Genomic DNA, 10421 nt, shown 5'->3' on the forward strand with positions numbered 1-10421 from the left:
CACAGACAGAGTTTTCGTCATTATATAGTAAGATCTGCTCAACTCTGTTACAATATGATCACGCTATATATCAGTATAATGAGTATTAGTAGTATAGTTTCTTATTACTGTAGATTAATAGATAGTTTTTTAGTTGGCTAACTAAACAGCTTTCGTGACTAAATCCCCATATGGTTAGCAAAAAAGCAAATCCAGGGGGCAAATTTTTCTATTTGGGACTCAGAGACAAGAGTTTGACATTATTTGAACTTCAGGCTCAGAAACAAGCATTTTTAAAGGGTTGCTTAAGTTTATTTGGAAGGCTTAAAAAGGTTTGTGCTGCTTGCCCTGATATACATTGTTCTGCTGAAGACGTTTTTCAGAAACCTCTCAAATGGTGTTGGTGACTGCAAAGTTAGCCTGACCCAAAGTCAGAGCACCTACAAATATGAGAATAAGACCCAGGTTGAATAATACCAGATTTTCCTTTCAACAATATTTGCTGAGCTAAACCTCTTGTAGTCAAATCCAGGAGCCAACAGATGGTAATCCAAACAGGTCTGCAGATTTTTTGAGTGGAGACATTAAGATGTATTAATGCGAACAAATGAGTCCAGAAAGAAATACACAGATAACCTTTGAGCAAAACAGATTTTGCATTGCCTCCTGCCCCTCCTGTAGTCACTGATATCTTTCAAATATTTACAGCAGTTATTAACCTTGGCCATGCAAAAAGCAAACACTGCTCGGGCTGTGGCCGACGCCTATAGATTTACTCTTATGGGGTCATACCAGTTTATGTTTATAGAGGGTGGAATCAAATCTGTGAATATCAACAAATGGCCTGTGTGTGGTGCATTCCCAACAATAGGGTCCTATTGTAATAAATATCTGATGCAGATCATGATAAATGACTTTGTGTTTCACATGGCTTTGCAGTCTTGGGAGAATAGAATAGAGTAGTCCTTAGATGCACTTGACTTTGTGGAGAACAGAGTATCTCAAGACCTTTTATTTTTAGGTAGATGTCCGCTGTATTTCGTTTTACCTCTCTATTTACAAAGAGTGTTAAATGGCTTTTAGCATTTAAAGACATATTCAAATCAAATTGTATAATTTCCAAACTGCAGAGGTTCAGATAAGGCAGAATCTACTCACTTGGCCCTCTTTGCCATCTCATTGCCGTCCCAGCGCGGGCTGTAGGGATACGACTTCTGCACCTGAGAATAGAGCTGGCCGCTGTTGGTGAAGTGGTACACAGACTGGAAGGTGAGGGTGGGCTGGTCCCTCGGAAAGTACAGAGGGAGATCCACTACAAAGAGCCCAGGGACGAAAGGAGAGAAATGTACAGAAGCAGAAGGAGAAAAAGAGGATCATAAGGTAACAGCATCAGATGTGATCCAGGCAGATCAGAAACAGACTCCACTATTACTGTGTGTGTGTTCTGTGACTTTCCTACCATGTACAAGAAAGCAAAAGTCCTTCCACATTAGTAGGAGAGTGAGTTTGGTGAATCCCTCAGCATCATACTCCACCACGCCCCTGCAATACACACACACTCATTTCTGCAAAGTCTTGCTGGGTCTTATTTTGCTCCAAAACTACTTTCACGTTAAAAGACAAGGACGGTGATAAATGAGTGATCGCTGAACACATGCTGTGATCACTTCAGCGGAGGATGTGATCCTCTGTAGTTGACTCACATTCCAAAGTGGCTGAGGAAGGCAGCAATGTACTCTCTCCTCTTGTGATAGCCTTGGATGACATACTGCACCTACAGAGAACAAAGTGAAGAATTTAGTGCATGCAATCAGGGATTAGCAAAAGTCAAATAATAAAAAATAATTGTCAAAAGACTCCAGAACTTTGACACTACTGTACAGTCAAATTTGGACTGTGGCACACCCAGAAGATCGCAATGTACATCAATATGTGCCAAAGGTCTGTGCTAAGGTTCACAATGCATCCATGGGTTCACCAAGCTTACTACAGTCTGTCTGAATGCAGGCCAGTGTGCATAGAGCTTGACATTGGGCGAGAGGCAGGGTACACCCTGGACAGGTCGCCAGACTATCACAGGGCTAATACATAGAGACAGACAACCATTCAGGCTTACATTCACACCTACGGACAATTTAGAGTCACCAATTAACCTGCATGTCTTTGGACTGTGGGAGGAAGCCGGAGTACCTGGAGAAAACCCACGCTGACACAGGGAGAACATGCAGAAGGGCGACAATGGTAGTAGCTAATGTAGCTAACCACTAAACCACCGTGCCGCCCTATAATTGTATAATTTACTGCAAATCCAGTTTTCTGTCATCAGTTATTAAGAGAGTGAACCTATGATGAATAACTGGACTGGCTCCAAATCAGCTCATTACCATTTCACTATTATGGGAAAAAGATGAAACTATGACTTGTCACTATTATCATGCATTTAGGGAGTTTTAGAGTTACTGATTGTACATCATGCAAAGGACTAAATTATCATACAATTATCATAATTACTGAACATTTGGCAACCAGGGCTGGGTATCATTTATGATACCAGTGCTGATACCAGTACCCTTTAAGAGATAACAATACCAATAGGGTACTTCATTTGATATCCATAATGTGAATGCAGCAACGTGTAGCATAGCCATAGTCTCTAATGTTCTGATGGCATCTCGGACTTCCCACGTCCAACTTCATCACACCACAGACTGTATGGGTTGTAGCTGCTGCTGCAGGAGTGTGAGCTCAACACCAGGGAGGGTTGTCAGAGTCCACCCGGCAACACACACAGTGACAGGGCTAACTGTTAGCATCACATGGCTAACTTTACTGGTTATTACTGGTTACCGGTTTAACAGTTATTAACAGGTTTAATGACAGAGTCGAGCCCTTTTGGACTGACTTTGTTGGGACCTCATGCTGGAAAGAGAGCAGCTCTGGAGATGGCAGCAAGAGAAAGCTTGCTGATCCTGTGGGAATTTGGGACAGACTGGGATCAGACCATCTGCGCATAAAGTATCAAATGCAGGTATCGTTTGACAGGAGACATTTCAATACTACTTGGTACTCGGTTATTTTGGTCGATACCTTAAACCAAGCTCTACTGGCAACACTGGGTCACTCCCTTAAAGGAAAAGTAGCCACTCAGAGGGACAATGGATTCGTCTGTAGGCTCTTACCATGCATTCTATCAATCAGTTTATAAGGGACAGTATAATGTGTTAGACTCCACTGCCTTTGCTGTCATGTAAAAAACACGATATTGTTCTCTATGAAGGTAATTATTTACACTATAAAAAAATATCTATTTTGCTATTGGCACTTGACATCAAACCACAAAGATAAATACTGCAGTTCATTAAATCGTATATATTTGCGAGCATCTGGCACAACAAATTTTTAAAGATTTTTAAGAATTTCAAAAATGATTTCATTAGTAGAAAGCCAATAAAATCATCAACAAACAGGGAGATGGCTTGCACAGTGGATATTATGATTGCATGATTGTAGGTCTTAGACCTCCGGCCTGAAAGAAGATCCTTGCAGCAACAGCATTTTCTGCATTCCTTGTTTAATGAACAAGAACAATGTTTTCAATTTCATCAACTTCATCCCCCCCTGTCTTCCCCTCAGCACATGTCCTCTCCTGTCCACATGGTTTCAGGGTCTATCTTGCCCTGAATTAACCCTTTACAGGCAGTATTAACTCTCAGCCTGTGTGCAGCCTGAGAGGAAATGCTGGCAGCACTGTACACACTACTGTAGCGGAGAGGCTCTCTAAGCCAACCCGCCCAGAACGTAAACAATGCCTCGGCCTGTGGAGAGATTATGAGAGGTGAACTTTTTAATGGCTGCTTTCACTTTAAAACCAGACGGCTCAGAGCACAAAAGTGGCATTACATGCAATCTTTGTACAGGCAAATTTAAATGTCACAGTACAAAGTACAAAGTCTTTAGCTTACCACTTGACAGCCAAATAAGCTGGTGTTAAAAGCTCTACCATAGAGTCTGTCAAATGCAACAAGAAAAGACTGTCTGCTCAAGGTACTGTGTTAATTTGAATACAATTTCTCCATTTCAGTCAACATTTTTATGTGGAGCCTCTACATCCAGTTCTTACAAAAAATAAAATACAGTAATTTCAGGTTTTTGTTTATCTCATGAGCTACAAGCATGCTTAGCAACCTTGTTCACCACATAAGAAAAGGAGAAACATGCTGTAGTGCTTGTTTAAATGTAGGTTGTCTTTGTAGTACACTGAGTATAACACCCTAAAGCAAGGCATCATGAACATACTCAACACAGAAAAGCCCCAGCTGGCCTTCTTGCTGAAAGCCGACAGGTTTTTAGAACTATAAGAGCATACATATTAAGCACCGGTGAGTGAGTGAGTTGGATTTTTGACAGGTGGNACACACACACACACACACACACACACACACACACACACACACACACACACACACACACACACACACACACACACAAGAACAGGTTCTGAGCATGTCTTGACAGGTGTGATGAACTATTATCTTTAAGTCCAAAGAGGAGAAGCTGAGAGCTCGCTTGACTGCTGAGCATCCTGGGCAGGTGAGAAAGCCTGCAGTCAGCCAGCCAGCCAGCCATGAAGGTGACCTGCTCCATTCACTTTGCAAGACTAAGCCTTTGCAGGATGATTATACATCACTGCACCTGGGCCCTGCTGGCAAAGCTCAGATTACTGAACAACACCAAAAACATGTGCAGCAGAATTCCCTCAGTCTTCAAATTAGATATTTGATCAAAGGGGTATGAACAAAATGGAGCCATATAAAACTACACCAGTGTGAATATTGTTAAATTATACATAGAGTTGGGTTATGATTGACGATTGCATTATGGATCTGGTTTAAAAACATTATCAGTGGCAGATTATACTGTATCAGCTGAGGCTACTAAACGTAAATTAGGTAGTGGTGTTGGATATGGTACTTATGTGTAGTCAGTGTATTACAAACAGTAGTTGTCAGTCGGCTCACCCCCAGTTTGGAGAAGCGGCAGCAGTGCCAACATGCAAGCTAGTCAATGTACTGCTGTAGACGGGTCAGCAACAAATTTTTTAGCCACTTAAAAAAAATCAATATCAGTTTAAGTGTGTGTCGTATTGAAAACATTTTCATCTCTTTACCTCGCCACAGACAGTTCCTCATCTATGCTTTTGTCACAGCCACCAGACTCCATTGAGAAAAACAGTCATTTTAGCTAGCTCAAAACAGGAGCTGTGTTTAGCGTGGTCTACTGCTCCTTACATAAGTTAATTTGTTTGTGTTGTTGTGTGACTTTTGGGAATCCAAACCAACCACTGAAAACACCAAAAATGGACAACAACACAAACTAACTAAGTGATCAAGGCAGCAGTAGATCAGCAGCTACTGTCTTCAGCGATGTTAAATCATTGTTTTTCTCAATTGAGTCTGGCTTTGAAGTGAGCGATATAACGGCTTCTGTTCCTTATCAGATATCACTGTTTGGCATAAAGGTAAAGAGGTGGAAATATTCTAAATATTTCATATACATTACAATACGATGCAAGACGGTGCATTGCTAAGCTTCAGTGTCAGTACTCCTGCCTGCCTCTCCAAACTGGGGGTGTGACTGACATCTACTGTATGTAATACACTGATTATGGATAAATAGTCAATAATTTTAATAAACCTTAACCTAAGTTATGATAAGTTAAGTAATAATTTGCATTGCAATTAACTTTAAAATGGACTGAACAGTATGCCTCAGAATTAGTGAGGAACTCACAGGAGAACTCACATTAAGATATTCTGATTATCTTTCCAACATTAGATGGTAATATAGAGTACTAGGGGCACGGTGTCATTAGAAATTAAGACGGTTTATTGAAACATCTTATTTTAAGTACTAGTTCACTTTATTTTAGAAACATAACTGTAACTTTCAGGGGAAAAAAGAAGAGATTATCACACAGCAAAGGCCACATATTTAAGAAGTGAGACAATTAGTAAGACTGTTATGTAGTGACTAAATGATCAAAACAGAAGATGCGTCAGGAACGGTCTGACTCATCTTCTGAAATGGCAATGATCGATCACGTTGGAAGCTGACTTTGCAGTATTTAATTGCAGTAAGAAAATACCTTCTTTACAAGGAAAAAAAACAGTAGAACGCTGAGTGAACTGCTCCATCGGTCACAATGAGGTGGTGATGTGTGTTGTTAAACCAGCCGGTTTATCTTAGTCTGGATTATTAAAGTGCTGTATGTAACTCTGGAGAAAGAGTGATCGGAATATTGAACATTGTTAGGTGATTGTTGAGTCTCATTCCCGGGTCGTTCAGTGCAAATACTACCTGGGAATAAGACTCAGCAATATATATCTCCAATATAGACTGCATCAGGATGAGGTTTGTTTAAGGTTATTCGACAACCACACTTATATTTTAAGCCCTGTTTCCACCGAGCAGTATGATACCATTCAGTTCAGCTAATTGTGCTTTTCCCCCCGTTTCCACTGTAAAAAGTTGTGGATGGTACCAATAGAACTGTTCCATACCACTACCATTTTTGTCACCCGTCTGTTGGGGTACCTAGCACACAGATATGATACTAAAAGGTGGAGCTGTGAACACTGCAGTCCGTTGATTGGTCAATAGAGGACTTTCACTTGGGTGCGGAGCATCCTTCCTGTGGGCTCCGGCAACACTGAACCCCTGAGCTTGCTTGAAAAGGACTAAATGCACAAACATCAAACATCCCATGGAGAGAGACTCTCACTGCAGCCTGTTTTATTTTGTTTTGAAACTGTCAGCGTGTAACCCCACTTTGTGGCTGATTAAGGAGGTGCAGACTTCCCTCTGTATCACTGGTGATAAGGAAATACAGCGGGTGCTCGAGGGAGCAGTGAGTGACAACAACGCTGCCCACATTAAGAGTACTGTTTGCGCTAAGTGGACCTAAGGTCTTGGAACCATGTCTGGAGGGTTACTTTTGGTTCCAAAGGTGTTTGGTGAAAACAGGGCTTTAATGTCAGGTAGCTGGATTTGTGGTGTTTTCCATCTACGGGACAATATATATCGCAAATTGTGATAAAAAACACATTAAGTTGATCGTGGTGATTTTCCATTATCAGGATAATCGTGAATATCATGTCCAGCAGCACCCACAGAAACTGCTGAGCAGTTACCATAAAAGAGACTCTGCACAAACAGGATGCATACACACCAACCTCGAAAATGTAAAAGATCTTAATCAGCACTGGCATATTTATGACACTGTTTCAAATAGGTGAAAAGCCTGGCTTTTTAAGGTTGTTTGATTTTCACTAAAAAGGTGTTCACTAAAAAAAGATGTGTGTCTTATATGTACAGCAATAAAAAAACGTAACAACAACAAAGTTTAAGGTAAAGTCCAGTATGTTTTGGTGCCATTTGAAGAGTTTTAAACTTATTTTGAAGATTACCGGGATAATATTGTGAATCACAATTGTTTTGGCCAGATAACTGATATGAATTTTTCATATTGACCCTTGCCTACCATCACCTTTTTTGGAAAAAAGAGCAATTTCAGAGTTCACATATCAGCAAGAAGGGATAAACTGAGTTTCTGTTCCAGCAATGCAAGAATAATGTGATAATATAATGTGATATTGGTGCCAGTGCGTCTAAACTGCATAATAAAAGTCTGCATTGCAAGATATTGCTGTTATTACTTGTCCCAGCCCTCAGCAGTCAAAAGCATGTAGTAAAATAGTGAGGTTCAGTTGAGGACAGGATATATCATGAACACAGCTACAGACAGTATTTCCTTGCCCGCTGCTACTGCATGCTTGTGATTACTCATCAACCATGTATGAATGACGGCATTTTGTGAAAGAGGAAAGTAGTAATCTCTGATACACACAGTTGTGTGTGTGACGGGTCTCATATCTGCAAGAGCTCTTAAACACAGACACGCATTGTGACTCAGCCTCCTGTTCAATTATGTTTACATGGGACAGTGGAGGCGGCAATTGAGCTTTCTCAAAAGCTGCAAGGCCACATAAGCTGTTTATCTAGTTACACTGTGTGTGTGTGACTGTGTGTGTGTGTGACTGTTTCAAGGGAACTGTGGATCACTGAACTTTCACACCCATACCGAGAAAGGATTTCCCACCCCCACTGCCACTGTGACTTGCAGCCAAGTCTTTTTATTGGCTGCCTGGAGCTTTGAGTGATGCAAGACAGGTGATCTTGCTCTGCAGGTATTCAAACCTGCCTGCGCCCATGACTCCCTCGCCTGCTCGTCCATTCACTGTGTTTGTGTATGTGTCTGTGGGGAGTGTGATGCAACAACGGCGGAAGTGCTTCCTGCTGTGTGATTAAGAAATCTCTCTTCTCTCTGTCACATATGTGCTCACACCACCTCCTGCTTTTATACTAGAAAGAGTGACTGATCTGATATCTGACAACAATACATCTTGAAAATCGGTGTGTTTGGGTTATTTGGTGAGATCTACAAGGGCATTATTTTGGTGGCATTATTTTGGTGGCAACTGAACAATAGTGATAGAGAAAGAATACATGTTTGTATTGATACTGATCAGAAACGTTTCCCTTCCACAGATAGGTACCCATGTGTGCAGAGCATGTTAGTGGAGCGTGAGCAGAAGGATTTTGGATGGAGTGCAGAGCAGATTTTGGAGTTGGAGCTTCATACTGCTCACGCCATGAGATCGAAGCATGCCCAACCCAGAATGCATCTGTGTATTGCGCAAACACTATTTTCTGTCAAAAACTGACTGCTGCTGCTGTGAGCTTGACAACAGAGTTTCAAAAGGAAACTGGGAAGTCGTACAGATGCCCTACTCCTGTTAGCTAAAATTAAAATAAAAAAGATTTAAATTTTTTGGAGCAAGCCGTATTGATTACAGAGGCCTGGAGTGAGGAATTGAGCTAGGAGCAGAAATTCCTACCTTTCCACTCCACTAACATGCTCTGTCTGTGTGAATGCAGAAGTTATTCAGTCTAAAAAACTAGAATTCACGTTGCAGTTACAGTTTCATCCATGTCTGTCCAGACTCATATGTAGCCATGCTTCAAATATGGATGTTGCTGCAAAGAAACTACATATTCTAAAACATGGATGCTTCACACACATCTATACAATCAGCACTGTTTCAAGGAGGGCACCCAAGATCAGTGTCACCAATTCAGTACCTGACCAAATATTCCCCCTCCTGAGATATGGTGTTAACCCTTTGAGGTCAAGGGTATAACTGGCCGTCTTTTGCTTTTACCTTTAAATTTCACCTTAAAAACTGTTTACCTTGCTTTGTTTGGTGTCATGTTTTGTCAGCACAACCTCACCTGTGTGACTTTACAGTTATTTTTCCATTTTGACATACTGTATTAACACATTGGATGTAAAATCACACAAAAAACACCACCAACAGGAAAGGGGGTGTCATATTCTTTGTTGTTGCTTGCAAGCACTTTCTGCTTGCGAGCACTTTCCATAGAATAGCCCGTTTTTGCAGTTTCTTCCTGCACCAAACACGACAATATTCAGAAAAAAGCGTGGCGTAAATTATTTGTCATAAGTCTGGTATTACTTGGCCGATGAAATTGGTATATAGTTTGAAGTCCGCACTTTCGACACAAGTTGAAATGGAGACTTAGCAAGGCTGCGTCATTGGTCATGTGATTTGGACACACCGGCACGTCCGTGGACTCCAGAGGGTTAAATAATAGCTAGAAAACATTGGCACATGATGCCACAGTGAAGTTGACCTTTGACCTTTTGGATATGAAATGTCATTACATCATCATCTTATTCCATTACAGATTTGTGTAAAATTTAGTCATAATTAGCATATATGACCAATAACATGTTTCGTAAGGTCACAATGACTTTTGACCACCAAAATCGAATCAGTTTATTGTTGAGTCAACGTGGACGTTTGTGCCAAATTTAAGGGTGTTCTTGAGATATTGCATTCATGAAAATGGGACAGACGAACAGATGTACTGTGTGAACATGTACACTGAACAAAAATATAAACGCAACACTTTTGTTTTTGCTCCCATTTTTCATGAGCTGAACTCAAAGATCTAAAACATTTTCTATACACACAAAAGACCATTTCTCACAAATATTGTTCACAAATCTGTCTAAATCTATGTTAGTGAGCACTTCTCCTTTGCCGAGATAATCCATCCCACCTCACAGGTGTGGCATATCAAGATGCTAATTAGACAGCACGATTATTGCACAGGTGTGCCTTAGGCTGGCCACAATAAAAGGCCACTCTAAAATGTTCAGTTTTATCACACAGCACAATGTCACAGATGTCACAAGTTTTGAGGGAGTATGCAATTGGCATGCTGACTGCAGGAATGTCCACCAGAGCTGTTACCCGTGAATTGAATGTTCATTTCTCTACCATAAGCCGTCTCCA

General features: G+C 40.9%; 1 protein-coding gene across 1 annotated transcript in view; it reads right to left on the reverse strand.

The window, feature by feature from the left end:
• babam2 (BRISC and BRCA1 A complex member 2) overlaps positions 1–10421 on the reverse strand; it is a 126463-nt gene that overhangs the window by 3178 nt on the left and 112864 nt on the right. The window contains exons 9-11 of the mRNA XM_050062526.1: positions 1683–1753; positions 1439–1521; positions 1138–1291 (exon numbers count right to left, since the gene is read on the reverse strand). Of these exons, the coding sequence (XP_049918483.1) occupies positions 1138–1291; positions 1439–1521; positions 1683–1753 (308 nt within the window). The remainder of the gene's footprint in view (positions 1–1137; positions 1292–1438; positions 1522–1682; positions 1754–10421) is intronic.

This window comes from Epinephelus moara, chromosome 14 (genome assembly GCF_006386435.1).
Source record: "Epinephelus moara isolate mb chromosome 14, YSFRI_EMoa_1.0, whole genome shotgun sequence".
Taxonomy (NCBI): Eukaryota; Metazoa; Chordata; class Actinopteri; order Perciformes; family Serranidae; genus Epinephelus; species Epinephelus moara.